The 20,891-nt window shown below is 38.4% G+C and overlaps 2 protein-coding genes across 2 annotated transcripts in view; one reads left to right on the top strand and one right to left on the bottom strand.

Annotated features, from left to right (window-relative positions):
• LOC104285590 (chromosome unknown open reading frame, human C6orf211) overlaps window positions 1–494 on the bottom strand; it is a 7,049-nt gene extending 6,555 nt beyond the window's left edge. Inside the window, exon 1 of the mRNA XM_009884057.1 lies at window positions 478–494. Within this exon, the coding sequence (XP_009882359.1) occupies window positions 478–494 (17 nt within the window). The remainder of the gene's footprint in view (window positions 1–477) is intronic.
• Window positions 495–1,991: 1,497 nt separating this feature from the next.
• RMND1 (required for meiotic nuclear division 1 homolog (S. cerevisiae)) lies at window positions 1,992–20,458 on the top strand. The gene is made up of 11 exons (XM_009884047.1): window positions 1,992–2,506; window positions 6,964–7,072; window positions 10,022–10,097; window positions 10,436–10,475; window positions 13,880–13,980; window positions 15,186–15,292; window positions 16,913–16,977; window positions 17,763–17,839; window positions 18,996–19,116; window positions 19,896–20,012; window positions 20,264–20,458. Exons 1-11 carry the CDS (start codon window positions 2,003–2,005, stop codon window positions 20,294–20,296), a joined length of 1,350 nt encoding a protein of 449 aa, XP_009882349.1. The 5' UTR covers window positions 1,992–2,002; the 3' UTR covers window positions 20,297–20,458.
• Window positions 20,459–20,891: the final 433 nt, after the last annotated feature.

The raw sequence follows: 20,891 nt of genomic DNA, 5'->3' as shown, positions 1-20,891 counted from the left end.
GGTCCGGGCAGGTCTGGCTTGGTCCGGCCTGGTCTGTCCGCCGGCGGGGCGGGCCCGGTTTATTCGGCCATCTCGCTGGCTGTGCCGCAGTAGGCTTGAGTTCCCGGATGGAAAAAGGCAACGGGCGTGAATAAAGCCTGACTTGTGTTAAAGAGGCGTTGAAAAATAAAGGGCGGGTTTTTTCCTGCTGCTCGGTGATGGCGCCCGCTGTGGTAGGGCTTTGTCCCGCTCTTTTCTTGGGTTTCTCAGTTCCGCACTTGCCGGCTAGGTGCCTCTGCTGCCACGCATCTGGTGTCAAGGCTCCTCGGCGGAAGTTGGTCTATATGGTCACTGCCTCCCTTGTAACTTGCTGTAAGCCTGTGCAGTCAAAAAATCATCCCAGAGATCACTGGGATTCGACACAAGGTTTTGTTGGCTAGGAGAGTACGGATCTGCCTGGCATTTGTGAGTCTTTTTCCACTAGTCAGCCCACGCTACCGGAGACTTCTGCCCATGCCCCGGCTCTCAACCACCTTGGGTTGCAGTCGCTGAGTTTTCCAGCTCTTGATTATCCAGAGGTAAGAGGTCTTTGAAAAGGCAAATGTGCCTTGTCCTGGGCAGAGTCTTCTGGGCTGCTTTGTAAATACACAACAAGTTTAAAATGAAAATAATAATGATATATGAGAATAATAATGTATGAAAATTGTTTATTCTCATAACAGGCTTACAAATTGGTCAAAAAGCTACAAGTGAAGAGCATATAAAATTATGCCCAATATCAATTACTTATTCTGTGGTAGCCTAAAGGTGTTTTGTGTCTTTTTTTTTTTTTTTTTTTGTAGAATTGCATGCCCCTCTCACCAGAATTAATGTCCTCCCCTTCCATTAAGTTATGTCAGGCTGAAGTTTGGTTTTGGTTGGTTGGTTTTTTTTTTCAAGTTGTGCGTGTAGTGTGCTAGCATCTAGGTATCCTTGCCGGGATGGAGGGCTTGTTCCAGTCGGCACACAATGATTTGGTCTCACAAGGAAATGCTGATTTGAACTGTTATGTTAAATGTATGGGTGGTATTGAAGATCCTTCTTTACACAGTTTTTGAAAAATAATCTGAAATTGGCAGTTTTTTCAAACTGTACAACTTCATGAATTTTTTTTTGTTAATAACTTGCTGAAGATGAATTTTGTGTCACAAGGGAAATATTCTTGGTTAATAAAAGCAGGTAGGGGCAGGGACTTGACACTGATTTTTTTCAGCAAGTGAAACACACCAACTGAGGTATTCAGTCTGTGAATGCTTTTAAAGTTTATCTGATCAGCTCATACAATGTAGCATAAATATAATAAGATGGATCTTAGTCTGAAATTACAGAATAAGGACGGTGTCATGTTTCTGTCAGCACAGGTAGATCTGCAAGCAGGCCTTGCGGTCCCTGTTGCACCGGTATGTACTAGCAGGATCAAGACCGTAACCTGATTGACTCGGCCTTGGCTCTGTTTGTGACAGACGAACAGAGCTGGATCTGTGCTTGGCTGTTTGCGATACAGCAGTTTGAGCTGATGCTGATCAGTGCGTAGGTGACATTCCAGTACAAGCATGTAATAATCTAATTGTTGGTTTTATTATGTATAAAATAATGATTCTCAGAGTCTGATGTCCTCTTTTAGGTGTATGCTTGCTCATGAGTGATTTCGTCAGTGGGGTTACTGAGAGTGCAGGCTGCTACACAAAATGACCAACAGAGGGAAAAGATGCCTGCCTGCTTACGTGTTGACATAGCAACCAATTCTACTTTTCCACCGTGTTGCAAGCACGCAGCCCAGTAATGTGTTTTGATCTTAATGAAGAGTATTTCCATAGCATTGAAAAAAGCTGTTTAATCCCATCAGCGTTTATGTGCTTAGGAGTACTAACGCGTGCAAAAAGAGTATGGGTCACCTTTTAGATAAAGGGAAAATAATGTCTCATTCCACAGGGTTGATGGCTGATTTTGTTTGTTTGTTTTAAATACAGTTCAGAGGGAAGCAATGAGACTGAAAGTTCTGCGCCTTCAGACTAGATCTTTCTACACGTTAACAACAATATGCCAATGCCAAAGTTTTAATAAAACTGGACGTCCACTATTAAAGCTGGATAATGAAGTTGACAGAACAGCTCACGGAACAGCAAAGTCTTGGAATTTGTGTGCTCTGAAAACTGCTTCCCCTTGTTTGACAAGTCGATGTGTGCAAGTCAAGAAGTGGCAGTTGCTCCAAAGAAATGTATCTGCTTTGGGAAAAAATGTTTATTATCAGAGTGGGGAGGGTATTTTTCCATCCTGGAAATGTTTTGGTGTGGCGATGATGGAAACCTACGGTCTCAATACAGAGCATATGAAAAAGCTTAGGAACATATCATCAAGATTTTACTCAGTTGTATCAGCTGGTAAAATTATTCCAAAACACAGTAACCAGCCAGTTAAGAGGCCACCGAAGGCACCAAGGACCAAGCAGCCATCCAGAACTAACCAGCCGCTTCTGTCAGACATGGAGGTAAAGTATAAAATTTTCAGTCTGTATAATGTTAAGGGAACTTCATCAATTTAATTTAGATTCATATTTGGGGTTAGATTAACATTTTAATGAAATTAACATGTTTATTTGGTGAGGAAGATTTCATTATTTACCCTAGTGTGGCTGAAAAGAAGTTGGAACTCTGCAAACACAAACAAGCCTGATAGAAACTAGGCTGTCTGGTATTTTGAAGATAAATTGGAGGTTTACTAGCAGTGCGTAAACAAAAGTGGAAGGAAGGTAGGTGGTTATTAAAGCAGTAAGATGAACTCTAATAAAAATAATTTTAACCAGTGCTCTCAAATCACATTTAATATTGAGAAACAAAGTCTAGCTTTCAGAATAATTTACCTTCCTCTAAGTATCCTTGCTTGTCCAATTCTACCCAGTTTTAAGGCTTCGCTCAAACAGAAATCAAGATGGAAGCAAATAATATAAAGTTTATATTCAGATTAAGTTTCAGATGGGAAACAGAGGTGCAGATGTGTCCTGTGTTACTTGAGGAAGATTATTCCGTGTGTAGAAATAGCACTTTGATCTCCAGACTCCTAGGTCTACAGAGTAACTGCAGCAACAAACTGTTCTGGATAAAATGAGAGGTGATTAAGTGGAACAGAGCATACCTGTGGCTGTTTCTTGTAAGATAGTTCTTTGCAAGCCTCAATATTAGCCAAGGCAGACTTTAAGCATACTTGAACAGAAAATCTCCAAGGAAAGTCCTGGTGTCAGAAGTGTTACTGTTCTCCTCAAGCTACAACAGCTGAGTTCGAGTATTGTTAATAAAATAGTATTATAGATGAGACTGAAACAAGTATTGTGCTTTCAGAAATAGCTTCCACATTGCAAAATGTGTCTGTTACATGATCTACTGAATGTGAGCACAGAAGCTGAGGTTTCAATGCTTGCCTTCTCATCATCTAAGCTGGTGTTTAATATTTTGTATGATGAGCTGGAGTATGCTTTAGTGTAACATAAAGACTTCATTATAGACAATCAAGTTCCCACCTGAATTTTCCCATTGCTTTGAAAAAAGAAAGTGAAGAATATTAGTCCCGAAACACCGTGTAATGTTTCAAGCTTGTTATTCATGCTATGACATTACATTCAAAGGTTGCTTCTTTTTGTTGTTGGGTGAATTGAAGTGACTTTTTTTTTTCTTTTTTTGGAGTGTTGAGGCTTTTAAATGGCAGCTTAGAATGCAAACAGTTCCTTTGTTTGATGTTTTCATATATATGTATGCAAGTAGTATGCACTGCTATTTTTACTTTCTTCCATTGTGAAGAAATGGAGAAAATACTGCCTGATATACTGAAATAATAATATACTCCCTGAGGAGGCTTCCACAGGGCAAAATGCTGTGCCAGAAATCACATAAACTCAGACCTAACAAAAACACATGCTATTCTTGAATAAACCCCATGTGGTTTTGTCAGATATATAGCCCCATCTACAGGGGTATGGACAGGCTATCACCTTGACTGCAGGCTGACAGTATTTTGGAATAAGCATTTTTTTTTTACCTGTTGGTGTATTTCCTTATAGTTCTGTAGTATAGAGAAGTAACTTAATGATGTGGCTGATTTCTGCAAGATGACTAATAGAAGTAGCGCAAATGCAGAATCCTTGAGGTTTTTTTCAGCACGCCATTGCTTTTCTCTAAATCTTGGTGTCACGAAAAAGCTGATCCTGCCTCCCTGTGCATGTGCAGAGGGAACTAAGCACCCTTGGGTAATGCAGGCCCTACTGCCAGGGCAGTTACCTAGGAGCAGGCTGCAGTATCTTCTCCTTACTGGTCTGCCCCTTGACACACTAACTCCAGGTCCACTCCTAAGGTTCTCAGTTAGATAAACCCCGGGGATCTCTGGTGGTTTCTGTCTGGAAGAGCCTGACAGTTGACACCTTTCTTTTGCAGAACAGTCCCTGAATGAGGTCTTTCCCACCCCTCCCCAACGCTGGTCTCTTTCATGTGTTTACAAGACAAGTGCTGAGCAACCAGTTTGTCAGGATAGATGGAGGAGTTACTTGAAAGCAGTCAACTGCTTTAGTCAGTCCATCAGTGAGTAGTACCACTACTCAGTTTAGTTAGTCTCGGAAAGTCTGATAGCAAGAAAAGCCTCTGAGCTAATTTTTAATGCTATAGCCGTGTAGTCTAGAAAAAGCTTGAAAATCAAGATGTAGTATTTACTATGCTTAAGATAAAGACTGATTTCTATGGTGATGGGGGGATTTAAGTTCATCCTACAGGTTTTCTTTCTTAAAAATTTTTGTATGCTTGCAGTGGAAAGGATGGGCTAGGCAGAACTGTGGTTCCATGAGCCTGTACAGTAGCTGGGGGCGTGGGGATATGGAAAATGAGTTGTTGAGGTACTTTGGATGGCTGCTGCTAGGGATAGCTGTTGTGGTGCTCTGAACAGAATCTCAATGAAGCCCCAGCTGTGGGCAGAACGGAGGGTAGTGAGTAGCTGGAGTTTCTTTCTAGCACCAGTACAGATCTTGTGTTCTGTTATTTTGAAGTGTAGGTGAAAGTGACATAGCAGAAAGCATGCCATTAAGCTTGACCAACCAGTTAACACGTCTATTTTAGGATTAGCTGAATCACTCATTAGAGTATAGACTTTTTGGCTATATCTCCACCAACTATCATGGGAGCTTAGACATCTAGAGAGCCCGTGGACACATATTTTAGGTGTCTTAATCTCAAATTACACCAAATCCACATGTTCCCTGTCAAACAAGATTTTATTGAAAATTTAAGTGAAACAGTGCATTCTAAAAAAACAAACTAATGCATATCCAAAATGCTGTTTCAGGCAAGTAGTCTTAGCTGCAAACTTTTGGTTCTAACTAAATGTAAAGTCTTTACATTGAAACTAAAACTGCAACAGTAAGACAGAAAGTCTGTCTTGTGGTGCATCAGCCTTGAAATGAACAAGAGCACAAGTAATAAACTATGGGAAGCAGAGAGCAGGATAGAGATTTTCAGATTATGTACTAGCTAGAAGATAAATTTGCTCCCTTAGTTCTTGACAGAAGAGTTTCATGGCAGAGCTATGTGTACTTCTAATAACCAGAGCTTTCTGGAAGAATATGAAATATATAATTTGCATCAGCAATTTAGAGATTGAGTATGGATTTATACAGATGAAATTGTGATAATGCAGCTTTTCAAAGGTACTGCAGGAAGGGAACTGAAGACGCAATTCTGTTCCACTGCTAACTCAGCCTGATAGCGCAGTCATGGAAATATGCCTGTAAAATTGTTCACTGAATATTGTAATTACTTTTAAAGTTCATTTTCTGTTAGTGATCCCTGAACTAAGATGATATGTAAGCAAATCTTTGGAAGTGGTAACAGAATGTCAACATTACAAAAGGAATGAAGTTTTAAATGTGCGGCTGTGATTCTGATGGCTGGTAACAGGCGCCCCCAAGGAGTAGAACACCTTTTTAAGCCTTGCTGTTTGATAGTGTATGAGTGCTGCAAGAATACAATTTGGATTTTAAGTTGAAGTGTATTGTGGGTATAAATGCTTGCAGATGAGTGCAGTTCTTTTTGTTCATTTGTTGTTAGTTACATCTCCATTTGTATTAGTTACAAAAAGCTGGGAAGAGACTGATCCACAATGAGACACATTGCTTTCTGGATATCTTCCACTACATTGTACTGAAAAACATTACCATGGGACATAGATGGTATCAGAACAAAGAAATCCCCTTAAAATGAGTAGTAGAATTTGTAAATCGGTTTATTGTGACTTGTTTGATTAATCAGGAAAATCTTTACACAGATGACTTTCTGATTTCTTTGCCATGCATGAGTCAGTCTCTTTGCAAGTCAGTATCATTTTTCCAGTCATTTGTTTCATTATGGAATACTGAGACAAACTCTGGCTGTTGACTGTGGTGTCAGTCGAGACCATGTTGTTAGTGCAAGATTCAGCTCGGGAGGACACTGTAGATCAGCAGCACCTACAGCTGTCCCAGAAGTTCTGAGGCTTTCTGTGCCAGGGTGCTGCCATGGCTCATACCCTGGGGGTTACCTGGGCAGCGAGCTTTGTGCTTCGAAGAACATAATGTTTGCGTTTGGAACTTCTGCTTGATAAGCAGGCTGGGATTGTTGAACTACATTTACCTATAAAATATGAACGTTAAAGCTGATATTAGGGCTTTCTTGCTTTTGATTTTGGTGGTCAGCCAAGTATGTCATAAGCTGTAGGGTGGGAGGGCAGTAGCAAGTGTAGCTCTACACTCACTTAACAGGGAGGAAGTAATCTGGATAGTATTTATACACCAGGTGGACAGCACGGCAATGATACCGTAGAAAAGAGTGAATAAATGAAAAATGTCACTCTCATGATAAATTTGAGGCAAACTGTTGTCTTATGAACATCTTGCTTCAGCCTTGCCCTAATCAAATCTTTATTCCTTTGGCACAGAATCTGATGCAGTGCACAGCCTTTGCAACAGCAGATGAATATCATCTTGGTAATCTGTGTCATGACCTGACTTCACATGGATATGTTGAAATAACAAGTTTGCCTAGAGGTAGATTTTTGAAACATATTAAAAGCAATGTTATACCTTGGGAAATAAAATATGGGTTAGGTATATAATTTTTGTAACTTAATTTATTCTTATTCTGGTAATACCCTGGTATATATTATACTGCCTATAAAAATATTGCTTTGCTTAAAAATTCCATTTGCCTAAAAAACGCACAACTAAACCTTTCGGAATAGCAGTATAACCAGCACTTGCTGTTAGCCTATGATAATTTTTCCCCAAATTACAGTAACACTAGAAATATTAAAAAATTAGATGCATGCAGGAAAAATAAATCTGGACATTTTCTGATACAGAGAATTTCTGTAGAAATTCACTAACTGAAAAAATACTGAAAGTTGTCTTTATTTTAATTAATCTGTTGTCTTTATTTTAATTAATCTTTCTGTAATGTGAAGCACTAGTGCTTCAGCTGTCAAAAAAGTTTTGTAATTTGAAGTGTTGCATCTTCTTTCTGTATTCACACTTCTGTTAATGTAAATGACTGAGGGTTGGAGAAGAAGGCATGCAAGAGAATCTTGCTGACTAAGTGAAATGGAAAAGATATATACATAAATGCTTAGTTTTAGTAGAGAGAATGCAGTTGATTCTTTTTTTTTTTTTTTTAATTGGGCCAAATGTATACTAGCAATTGTTGAATGCTTCACTTAGCTAGGCTTCAGCAAAATAATTGGTTCTGGTTTCCATACAAAGTATCTCTGAAGACTTCAGAAAGTATGGCTTGGATATAGCTGACGTATACTACAAGAGAAAAACAAATGGAGCTTTTTATAGCTTAGGGAACCTTATGCGCTAGAACAGCTGTGGTTTTCATATGTTGGCAGGGAATGGTGGGTTTTTTGTTTGGTTGTTTTTTTTTTCTTTGAATGAACAGATTATGTGAAGCTAAGACAATGACAGGTAGTGTTTATGGGCATTTCAGTAGGGGTTATCATACACCTGGTTGCCTCGCAAACACTTAATAATCCAAGTGCAATAATCCTCCAGTGGGTCTCTTTCAAAAACAAGATTTACTAATTACTGTCTTGCTCAGAAAGATGAACGTGGAAAGACAAAGTGCTGTAGTGTATAAGCTTCATTTTCCTTTGTAGTTTCTCTGTATTAAAACCAACACTGGTTTCCCAGCCTCGGGATAGAAACTTTGTTCAGTCCTCAGCATGACTGAATTATCGTAGGCAAATGCTGCTGTTGCTGGTATTCTACCCTGGGAGTGTGGGTTTTGCCAGTTCTTTCATTTCTTTATGATGTGTTTTTCACTCCTCATAATAGATACTCTGTTTATCAAAAGCTTGGAGGAAGTAATGATGAAAGGATGTTGGATTGTGCCAGCAGATGTGTTGTGGTGCTTGGCTTGTGCGTGTAGCAGTGGTTGGTTACAAACTCAAATATTGAATATTGAAAAATTGAAAAACATTAGCACATAGAAATTTAAATTGGCAGTTACTGTGTGGATTTGTTGCTTCCTAGTGTTCTTCCTAAGCATTATTCTTGTTTTCAACCTGTTTAAAAACATTTTAGAGGCAGATCCTGTACCTCTGCTTACAACTGAGCAAATTCTTTTCGATTGTGTATGTTTTGGCTGGAGCGGATAAGTAAAGACAAGCGAGATGTTTGAAAAGGCCAATGAGAAAACACAGATAAATGTTTCTTCCATGGTGAACTCAAACTTCACCAGTGATTCATCAAATCATGTGTTTCTGAACTGGAATAGCAAGTGAAAGAAAAGTCTTTAAAGAGTTCAGACAGACCAGCTGTGGTCTTGATTCAGGTATTAGAAAAAGTGTGTCTGAATCTTAGTCATCTCTCTCCACTGCCTTAGTCTACCTGACCTCTGTGGCTCGAGCAGTAAAGCAGAGAGTGGAATTTGTACACAGGCTGAATTTGGTGCCTTGTTGCTTGACTTGTGATCTTTCTGCAAAGGGGTGAATTTTTTAAAGCTTAGGTGTTAGGCCCTGCAAATTCCTTTTTGCAGTGTCTCACTTTGTATAACAGAGGTAGGGGTTCTTGCTCATCCAACTTCCACTAGTTCTGCAGCAAAATGAGTCATGCTGGAAAGTAACCTTTTTTATTTTGTCACAACCACACCAAAACTTCTAAAACTTTATCTACATTAGTGAGTAGTAGAGTAGGGCAGACCTGCAGGGAGGGGAAAAAACCCAAAACTCTCTTTTGAGAACCCAGTGTCTATACATTTTGTAAGTTTTTGGTCATTCTCCTTACACTAGCTCAAGTCTGGTCCTTTGTAACAAATGCCCATTAGCGGTTGACATACCATAGGTGCATTTTTGGAGTGCCTCTTTCAGTTTAAGTTAATGTAAAAACAAAGTAAAAATCTAGCTTGTGTATTCTGTTTTGCAATGCACGTCAGAAGTCTGGTAAGAGGGCAGCTGGAGGATTTGTTTCAAAAACACACTTCTGATCTGAAGGACAATGCACATGGACCCTCTCCTGTCTTGGGGGTATGCTTTTTTAAGTGTCTGACTGTCAAAGCAAAGTCAGCACAATTTGAGTGCAGATTAGTCCCTTTCTATATAGAACAGAGACAGATCTTCTGGGCAAGTAGATTAGAATGGTAATTTCTATGTAGCTGTGGGCAACTTCCATAGTTCACTTATGTTGCATGTCCACTTCTGGTTATTTACTATACCCTGCATCAGTTTTCCTCTAAGTCTTTTGTTCTTCAAAACTGTTACATTTCATTAACTAAAGATTCCAGTGAAGTCCAGCATAGCGGCTCAGTCTGCCTAGAGCGTGACACTTCAGAGAAGCAGTGTAGTTTGATATTGTAGTTGTCTCCTGGCAAGCATTTCCATCAGACTCATAAAATAGGGACTGATTGACACGTTAGCGTGTAACGGAATTATATGTTTATAGCTATGATGTTCAGAAGTTTGACTAATTCTTCAATTTTTTTCATTTATTTCAAACTAGATGCTGCAAATGTTTTGGTGATTGGTACTGAGAAATCTGCAAAAGAAGATGATCCTGGCATGATTTTTTTCTTCAGGTAAGCTATAAATCATGCCCAAAACATTAATAAAATAATAACAATGGTGTGAAAAGAGTGGTGCAGCTTGCTAGATCATTGCATCATATTATCTCATGAAACTCAAGGAATAACTGTCCAATCAGAATGATTCAAAACAAATCAGAATTATTTAAATTGTTAAAAAATAACTTTCCTTCTCATGTTTTTTAATTAAAGTATGGTTAAAAAGCAACTATTATTTAGTTTTTGTGAAGATAGTATTGTTTGTTGATTCACAGTGATAAAAATTGCCACTGTACAATGAGTATTGCATTAAAACAGTATAATTACACCTCAGTTTTTCCTTGAATTGACAGGGAGGGTGCTGTTGTGTTTTGGAATGTGGAAGAGAAAAGTGTAAGTAAAGCAAAACTGTTTGTTAAAATGTTATAAGCGGATGTTTTGTCAGTCCCACAAAGCTCAGCATGGTTGGTCTTTGTTTGAGAGCTTGGATCTCTCTATGAAGGAAAAGGACTGATTCTTCTCCTAATGAGTGCAGGTGCTTGCCTGCTGCTGACCTCAAGTGTGTGGGTTGCTGATATATCCTTTGAAAACTTGACTTTCTGCACAAAATGAGCAAATATACGTGTAACATACTACGTGGGTAACATTTTCTACTTAAGGTCAAAAATCTGAAGTATTAATCTAGTGGGACTGACAAAAAGAAAATTCTTGCAGATCTACATCCTGAAGAAGTAGATCAGGAAAATCAATGTGTGAACAGTTGTTTGAAAGGCACTGATATAACAGAAAATGTGTTATAAGAAAAGGATCATTCTAGAGCCATTTAATTCAAAACTATTCAAAACTTACTTTTGGATAACTTTGAAGGAGACAAAATTTCTAAGCAACTTTTTGTTACTGTTTTGTGTTTCTACCAGTTAGTAGTTTTCCTGAAGGAAGATTGTTATTGGTTGGTATAATTGTTAAAATATGTTGATAGTGAAATGACATACCCCTTACGATAATTTGGTGGCACAGGCATATCTATTTTTATGAATATATTTGTAGATGGTTTTTTTCAATATACTGATTTTTATTCCTGGTTAAATAAAACTGGATTCTAGATACAAAGAGGGAAAAGTATTTATCTTATCTATATACAGGCAGTGTATGTGAAATTAAATGGTGTATTAAATGGATGATACTGAGATGCACAGAAGTTCACAGGAGGATTTTCATTAAAGTAAATGAAAATACAGAGCAGGTATTTCCAGACGTAAACAATTTCTGGATTCAAGTTCACTTTTTCTGTTTCAGACCTGAAACGTTCCTGATTTCCTGTCTGTTTTGGGGGGTTTCAGTATATCAGCTGGCCTACAAAAAGATACTAGTTCTCCCTTCAAACCTTGCCTGTAGCACACTTAGGATGCTATGGCTGTAACTACGCTACTGATTCACAGGTATTACTGAAGACTAGCTGACTAACTCCTGTTGATTTTTATGATTTTTGACTTTACCCACTGGAGTACTCTGAAAAATCTCGTTTTGTTTTACATGCTCAAGTACCTTTGAGAATTTGATACCTCATTTTTCTTGTGAGCAGTAGTACTTTTAGTTGGTCCCTTGCTAGCTTTATTTATAAAAGGAGAGGAAAACCGCTGCTCCCTCCTTATTGAAATCATAGTCAAAGTTTTAACTTCCAAACAGCTTGCTCAAATAGAGATCTTCTTGTGCACACGCTTTAACGAACTGAAACCAAAAAATACCAAAACCAAACTGGTCCGTAAAACAGAAACTGAAAGTAATTCAGTAAACCAGAACATAAAGAATCACTGTGAATGGATGAAATTGCTTTTTAAAAGTACTCCAGAATGACTCTTAGGAGAAGAAAAAGTATTTTATACTAATAGACACTTAACAGAAGAAGTAATAACTTTGTGCAAATATTTCCCCACCAAAAATCACAAGGGCAAAAAGCAAAGCTAGCTTTGAGGTGGAGTTTCATCTGTTTTTTTTAAAAGGAAATTGTGTGACGTCGTTGCCTGTAATGGCAGGAGTTTGCACTTCGTGAATGCAGAACATATCTTCTCATTAAATGTACTGTGTCACAGGTAGTCCCTTCTAAAAAATTAGGCTGGGCCTAGAAGAAACTCATGTCAGTCAGTGGAAGCCTTTGTATTACTCTGAATAGATAAAAAAGCTAGCACTGAAATACAATTTCTCATTATCCAGAGCAAAGGAAGAACTTTGGAAGTATGCATATTACAAGACATGAATTTCACAGAATCGGTTACGGTCTGTAAAGCTTTGTTAAATCTTGCTCTGTACTGGCCCTGGGAAGCCTGAGCTGGTTGTAGACTGTTAGTCTATTAACAGTGTAATTATTACTGTATTAGTAATGACTTCACAAAGCCAGCTAGAGCACCGGTATCCAGGTGAACACACTCTTGAAGTCTGGCATGCTGAATTACAGATTGGCTATTAACGGGGTTTGCATTGCTGAACTGCCCCTGGACACAGCATAGCAGGTTGGCTGAGCTGACTGGCCTAACAGCAGACACTTCCTTGCTTAAAAAATGAAAATAATTTGTCATACCCTTTTTTACCACAAGACCTGGTAAAAAAAGGTACTTTTTTAGTAGTAGTCATGCTAATATTAAATTCAGGATTATGAAACAAGCAGTTGCAGCTGTAGGGTTGGGGGTTTTTTAGTGAAAAATGTTACTGTGTCTCACATAGATAGTACCACCAAAATTCTTGAAAGCAGTGAAGAAAGCTTGCACTGCAAAGAAAATCCCTCTTGCAGGTGATCCAACAAAATTTTTTTTTAGCACGTTACCTAGAGAATATGCTTCATGAACAACTTACTAGCATACCGTTTTGCACTATAAAGATTAACTATTATCTGTAATTTTGAAGAGAGTGTTTTAAGTATGACTTAGTAGAAGAGTCACCTCTTTAAAGCGTTTAGGCATCAAAAGTGGTTTGGGATTTTTTTTATTTGCTGTTGTGTAGCTAAATGCCTTTTAAAAACCTGTAGGTAAGCTGTTGGGTTTTTTTATTACAGAATTTGTTCTAGTTGCAGAATGATTTTTATGAGGGCAGCCTTGTAGCACATAGAAAGGAACAACGATGAGGGATCCTAAATCAGATGTCAGAGGAGAAAGTTTTGTGAGAGAAAAGGGCTCGCTCTTCCTGCATCAGGTTTTAGTGTGCTCAAGAACAAAATGACAGTGAGATTACTTCTGCAAGTAAAATTGCACGTGTAACTGTTTACAGGGTTGAATGTGGGCAGCTGAAACCATTTTTACAGATTTCTGTAGTGGTAAAGGATTTCTGTAATATAACCCAACCTCTGGTAGCTGAAATAAAACTATTGATTTTTAGCGGCAAACTAGTAATTTTGGCAGAAACAGCTACATGATGTACTTATCCTAAAGATTCATTTCCACATTTGGACAGCTCCCAAAAATCTTGTACAGCTAATTGTTATAATACTGAATATGTCTGCATTTTCTTTACTGCTGCTGTGGTTCATCCTTACCCTGTTTCATATATGCAGACATTAAATGACATTTTAGTCTTCACAGCTTCCTTGCAGTTCCTCATGGCCACAAATTCTTCCCCACAGCTACAGATAGCTTCAGAAGTAAACTGTGTTAATAATCACTTCATTACTTAGCACACCGATTTGTTGTTATTTAAATAACTTCAGCATGGAAGTTGCATTCATCAACCTATTTATATGCAAGATCTTTGTAGAATAATAGTATACTGCATGGTAACTGTTCCTATGTGCACGATTGTCTTTTTCTTAGATGAAGAGTATAATGCAAGTGCTAGAACAGCATGAAATTCAGCCATATGAAGTTGCACTGGTCCATTGGGAGAATGAAGAGATGAACTATAGAATAGGAGAGTAAGTATCTTCAGGCACTCTTGATATAAATCTAATAGACTTCTAAAACAAATTCAAGCAAAAGCAGCTAGTAAAAATATACTTTTCCTTATTATTTTTCAAATGAGTGAAATGGGGAAAGGAGAAAACAGTAAGTCTGAATTGACAGATTTTGCTGAACGGCTAAACTTGCAAGTAACGGCCGTTGTGACTTGGTTATGCACTAGAGCTTGTAAGTTATGAAGCTCTATGCCCACACAACTGAACATGTTCTTCAGCAATCCCAAACAGAAACTGTACCTCATAGAAAACATAAACATGCATTATTGAGACAAATCTGATTTTAAAGAGGATTTTCTACATAAGCTTTCCTTAGTGCCATCCAGATTCATATACAAAGATGTAATTCTGCACGTACTTCACTTCTAAGAAAGTTATAACTTGAATACTGTGGAACTTGGCAAGTTGTCTTGCCTTGTTAAATGTTTTTTCATCATGGGGAGCAAGTGATCTCTACAGAAATATTTCTCAATGTAAATGATTATAAAAATTATCTATAATTTTCCAACAGCACCAAAAAACAACTCCTAGACAAGACAGTATAACACTAGGAGCTGAGCTAATGAGGTTGAGCTTATTTAAGTAACCTGATAAAAGGATGGGGTTTTGGTTCTTTCCTGGCCATTTGAAAACTGTAGTTTGTGATTCCTGACATATTCCATTTTGTTTATGCAAGTTTCATAGTGAGATTGACATGGTAAATTGTGCCCCCTTTTCTTTGCTTCTGGCCCCCTGTGCACCAGAGGAAAGTAACATCATAGCAGGGAGGGAGTGATGTTGATAAAAGTGACAGAAGAAAAAACAGAAACGGAAAGATAATACAGCAGAAAGAGAGCAGGAGAGAGGCCAGCAACCTCCTTACTCTGAATTAGCTGTGTGTATATAGTAATGCTGTAGTTACCATCATAGCTTGCTGCAGTTTCATTTAAACCTAGAAAATTTGATCATAATATTAGTCTTAAACTGAGGAACTAATTTGCAGTCATTTGTTTTAGTTATTGTCAAGTTGAACATGAGTAAAATGCAAGGATGGGGATGATATCCATACAGATACAGCGTGCTTTATATAAATAAGCAACCAACCTTTCTTGCATTGTTGATTGTTTTTTAAATTTTCCTTCGCTCGTGGCTTAGTCAATGAAAATGCTTCAATCCTGTTTTAACAGAGGTCAATCAAAGCTTCATAAAGGACAAATCTTGTTAAATTCTGAGCTGGATAGCGATGAAGTTGTTCTGCAGAAATTTGCCTTTTCAAATGCCCTTTGTCTTTCTGGTAAGTTAATATTGTTTGTAATGTCAGCCTATGCTCCAGATTTTGTGAAATGTCGTCATAAGCGGGACCTGTACAGTGACAGGTTGGAGAAGACTCAGTGTCTGGTTTAGGTAAACTTGTAAAGATTGATTGTGCTTCAGTGGCAGGATTTGTTTTCAAAGCTTTTACCTTGTTTTCTGTAAATTGGAATTACCTCATTCGATGTAAATCTTCTTAAAGATGAACAAAGCACATTAAGAAGCATACTTTGCAAAAGATATACATTCTACTGTGTGTCCTGTTCCCCACCCTTGAGAACTATTCTAGGATAGCAACAAGCGTAGCGTCTAGTATTAGAAACCTGTCAGTAATCTTAGGTAATTAATCCTGGCATCATTTCCTCTCACTGAAAAAGCTAGATGCCAGCTAAAGAAGTATTGTAGAGCAGTGATTCCCAGCTGGGGAGGTGTACCAGTATCACAGGCGCGGACCGGAGTCACAGATAACGTTTTTCAGGCTTATTAGCCACAGCAGAGGACAGCGGGAGGCACTGGGAAGAAGTCAGGCTCAGCAGTGGCGCTGCTGCTTGGGGAAATACACCTCTTTGCTGCTTCAGACCTTGAATGAGGTGGGAAGTGGGATTAGAAGCAAGCAGCAGTAAGGCTGTCCTGGAAAGGACCTTTAAAGGACACCTGGTCTGTCTACCCCTACTGCTTTTAGGGTAAATTACGGGATTCCTGTAGTATTAGGGGAAGTGCACCTTTAAACAGAATGGACATCGAGAAACAGAACATCAAGAATATCTTTGAAGCGATACACCATTTGGTCAAGGAGTACAGCATAACTAAGTGGTTCTTGACTGTCGGAAGAAGAGCTATTGAGAAAAAAAGCATTTCGGTCTCTATAGTATTTATAAAGCCACTGCATGCATGGAAGAGTAGTGCTACATATAAGGGAACAAGCGATTTAGTCACAGGAGATAATTGGTACCAATTTGTATTAGTGTGAGACATGCACATCATAAAGGGAAACAGTTCAATATTGATCAATAAAATAAAGGATGCAAGTATAGTCCAAGTCACATTTACGACACAGCAGAAACCAACCTTTGTCAAATAATCGGTGATAGCTGAAATGCCTGTTGGCTTTTTTTAGGGGCTAAATTGAATGTCATTTAAGTCACTGACTTGGATTAGGCTTCTGTATTCAAAAGATGAGTGTGAAAAATGCTTGACCTTGAATTTACTATCATGTCCTGACTAGATGATACTAGCGATTACTACAAAGAAATAGTTAATTTTGACAATTAAATCTCACCTAATTAACAAAAGGCTTCGTACATATGGTAGAGCACTTGGAACACACAACGTCTGAGCTGAAGCAAAAACTCTCCAGGATCTGATCTGATCACTGAGAGAAGGAGCAGAGCTCAGGGTGGTTCTGCATGCAGAGTTGTGTCAGTGCCCAACCCAGACTGGTCCGTAGATGTATGAACATTGATGGTATAACACTAACAGTAACTTGCTGCAAGTAACGTTTGCTTCCTGTCTGGAAGCAGCATGTTGGCAGATCTAAAGTTACAATTATTTGAAAGCGTATTTACCTCTCACAGTGTTGTGCTTTGTCACCTCTGTGTTGCAGTAAAGCTGGCTATTTGGGAATCATTATTGGATAACTTTGTGGAATCTATCCAGTCCATTCCTGAGGTGAGATCTTGTTTGTACCTCTTCCCTCCTTTTCTCCTGTGCTTTGTAAAGGATCAGTCCAGACACAGCTGAGGATATGGAAAAAGCAATTGAATGCTTAACAAATTTGGTGGTAAAGCCATCAACAGAGAGAAACTCAGAACAGCCGCAGAGTGGTGGGACAAGAAATCGTCAGTCTTTAAAGCGCTGGGAGTGGGGTTCTGCGTTGGAATAATGTTTCCCATGTTGTGCCACTGTCACCTGCCACTGTTGAATGTGTATGCGTAACAGGACAAGCAGCATTTAAAAACCTGGCCAAACACAGTGTGTGGCAGCTTGGGCTGAAAGTAATGTGCTTTAACTTAAGTAATTCATGCAAACTCTTTATTATTTTTTTATGAAGGAAATAAATGGTAATACATTGTTTGTTGTAAAGAAAAAGTCTATAAAAAGGCTAACTTGTGGCAAGGTAAAAGAACACTGTCATGACTTAAAAATAACAATAGTAGGAAGAAAAACCAAACGATCTCTTGTTCAGGAAATCATTCACAGAAAGTGCTCCAGGGTTTTGTATAGATACTGATGATGACTCTGATTTATTGAAAAACCTGGATGAACAGTTGCATGGTGATACTCTTACAAAGCTAGATACGCAAGGCACTAAGCAAGCAAAACTCAAATGTTTATAAGTAAGATATGGATTCAGATTTTAACTCATAGACATATTTCAGACTGTGAAACTCCAGACTGCTTAACTTCTAGTACATGCTACTTGATCAAGCAGTGAAAAACTTGTTACTTTGCAGATACTGAAGTCACGAAGGAAGGTGAAACTGTCTCATGCAGATGTAATGCAGAAAATTGGAGAACTCTTCGCATTAAGGTAACTTTGTTGGTTACACCCAAGACATTGTATTACACAGAACTTAATTTTTAAGTTGTGCATGACCAGAATACACATTAAACATAGCAGGGTAGGGTGGGGGGAATTACGTCAACCTTCCTTTGGCTGGAGGCTGTGTGTGCTGTTATGTTATGTCAGGGGACGCACTGGCTCACTACTTACACTATGGCATCTCAACTATAGACAGGCATTAAGTAGCTTATTGTAAATGGCCAAATTCCACACCCTTTTCCTTCCCCTGGGTCCAGCAATGCATGTCTTGTAACCACTAATTATAGAAGATACTAGAGTATGCAAAGGGTTGCAAGAGGAAGCACAGGGGTAGGTAGAACTGTTAACTACAGCCTAGGTTTTCTGTGCGTTCTCTTCTTCTCTTGAATTACTCAAAACCTACTGCTACATTGTAAAAATTTAATGGGGGGTTTTCCCCTCTCCAGTGAAATTTGGCCATTGGGAACACGAAATATTGCATGCTCTTTTACAAAAAAACTTGCGGAAGAAAGAGGTAAACTTTAAAAGCAATTCCTATTTTAAACATTGGATTTTATATCCCTACTTGAACAATTGTTCAGTAATGAACAATGATGGTCTAAGTGTCCAAGGATTTATGTGAGCAGTAGGGTAAGGGTGGGAGATTTTGGCCCTTAGCCTTTATAATGTTGAGACAGTAGCCTGGGTCTGAAAGGTGCACTATGCTTACATAGCCAGCCTGCAGTACCAGTCACACTTAAGGAGTTCTGAGAGATAAACAAGCTGTTAAAGAGATCCCCAGTAAGTTTAATTCATGTCCTACTTCAGCAAGCTACTAGTATAGTCAAGGACTTCTCTGCAGATATCAAAAGTTTAGGAAGGTGACAAGTTCAGGAGGCAGTGTTGCCACAGGGCAAAAGTAATTTATGCTCAGAACTGTCACACAGTACAGTATTGTCAGAAAAGTTCCAGATGTGACCAATTTTAAACATTCACTACAAGTGTATTTTTATTATGAAACAAGATTATTTTTGTAAGTATTATGACTATAATATTATAATTCCTTAATTACAGGAAAAAAATGCTTTTTTAACTGCTATGTAAATATTTGGTCCTATATTCACCAAAAGGAACTTTGAACTACTGTGGTACCTATTCTTTTTAGACACCGTATAAATCTGAGTTCAGACCTGCTGATAACACCTGACTTCTACTGGGATAGAGAAAAACTAGAAGAGCTTTATGACAAGACTTGCCAGTTTCTCAACATTAATCGCAGAGTTAAGGTAGGTGTCTTACGAGAATTTTCCACATTCAGATCAGCTGTCTTTGGATCAGCAGGGTTACATGCTGCTCCGTGAATGTCTGTTTTAATTGTAGAAACTAATAAAGAATAATAGGATCCTATACACTATCCCCTTTCTATGTGTTTGTAACCCACTCGCATCTTTTACCCAGTTTAGGTTACCAACCCTGCCTCACATGAATGGATTGCATATTTCCTGAGCCACTAAATTAGGCTTTAAATAGTTATAAGAAGAGGAGATTTAATTCTTTTTCTGAACTATGTGCAAGAAAACAAGTTAAAAAACTGAGATGTGAAGCAGTCTTCTTACTGACATGATCATTCAGGTCAGTTCATTGAAGGGCAATATAATGCTTACTGCTGATTCAGAATAAGCAGCATGGAAACTACCTCTTCTGGTGGTGCAGCAGCCTTAAATGTTTAGTAACTTTTGAGGCATTCCAATAAGCTGCATCTTTTTTTGCTTGTGTCTGTTTTTATGAGTAGATATCACCCAGAAGCAGTTTAATACCTGCAGATGCATATCTAAATTCCTATTATTTTTGTGAACCTATTGAAATAACAGAAGCGTTTATATTGAAACTGCTGTTGCTGGTGCATGTTGCCTTACAGGACTTTCTGTTCTATTCTTTCGCAGAAGAGTGGTAACACCTTTCTAGTTCTGTTCAGTGAGCCTGTCTGTGGATTGTGTTCCTTTATTTAGTCATCTCATTCCACTTACGGAATTCAGATTTCCCATGTATTTGCAATCTCTTGCAGGTAATGAATGAAAAGCTTCAGCACTGCATGGAGCTGACAGACCTAATGCGAAATCACCTGAACGAAAAGCACGCTCTGCGCCTCGAGTGGATGATAGTAATACTCATCACCATAGAGGTTGGTGGGTTTTTTTCCCACTCTCTCGATGAAAACGTAATAACAAGTGCAATTAATATACTGCATAATTTGAGAAGCAAGATTATTTTATTATTGTAAATGTACTGTACAAGGGGCTTAGTCTTCAGTTCTTTGCAAGTAACTTTTGAATTGCAGCTACAGTTATTTCTCAGATTCTCAATTACAGTGTAAGCTGTTTTAAGGATTATTAAATCAAATAAAATATATCAATTATGTTTGCTATTCCACAGGTTCTGTTTGAACTTGCGAGGGTAGTTTTCTGACGACAGAAGAAAATCAGGAAGAAGAAAACTGACAAAGCATAAAGACCATATGGCCCAGAAAACTGCTGTCTATCATATGCTTCTGGAAAATAGCGTAATTGTGTCTCTTGATCAATATGTACATCTTCTACTCAAATAAAAAAAAAAAGTCTGTGAACATTATTCCGAACAGCTGTACTAGCGATGTTAGAGAAGTCTTAACCTATAGACATGCTTGTGTAAAGCTGAGATACTAATGATGCATTAGGGATGCATTATGGGAAGTAGGGCCACATGCGTGCAGGACTGATGCAGGGAGAGATTTGGCTTTGTCCCCTTCATAGGCAAAGACAGAAGGATGGAGCCCTTCCTTCGGTGCTGACTCTGTTAATTTGAAGTACTCTACTGCCTTGTCCCCTTGACAGTTCAAAAGATGCTGAGTGCTTAGCTACTTTGTACATTACTGACTGATGATGAAGTTTTCCTTTATTTTCCCCAGCTCCTTCTTGGATAGCCATGACACTGTCCCAAACTTGGAAACAGCACTATTTGTTCTCCTTAAATTACCTGGCATGATTTTAATATACCTGGCAGATATATTTAATGTTGTGTTCTA

This window comes from Charadrius vociferus, unplaced genomic scaffold, assembly GCF_000708025.1.
Source record: "Charadrius vociferus isolate BGI_N301 unplaced genomic scaffold, ASM70802v2 scaffold494, whole genome shotgun sequence".
In the NCBI taxonomy this organism is placed as follows: domain Eukaryota; kingdom Metazoa; phylum Chordata; class Aves; order Charadriiformes; family Charadriidae; genus Charadrius; species Charadrius vociferus.
Note: the sequence above shows the minus strand (reverse complement) of the source record. Positions and strands in the feature narration are given on the sequence as shown.

What these genes read in the sequence shown, in the direction of transcription:
- RMND1 (XM_009884047.1), top strand. Translation starts at nt 2,003, where the DNA reads ATGAGACTGAAAGTTCTGCGCCTTCAGACTAGATCTTTCTACACGTTA. An exon ending in CGCTTCTGTCAGACATGGAG is followed by an intron (nt 2,507 to 6,963) that starts GTAAAGTATAAA and finishes CCTTTGGCACAG; the next exon opens with AATCTGATGCAGTGCACAGC. An exon ending in TAATACTCATCACCATAGAG is followed by an intron (nt 20,013 to 20,263) that starts GTTGGTGGGTTT and finishes GCTATTCCACAG; the next exon opens with GTTCTGTTTGAACTTGCGAG.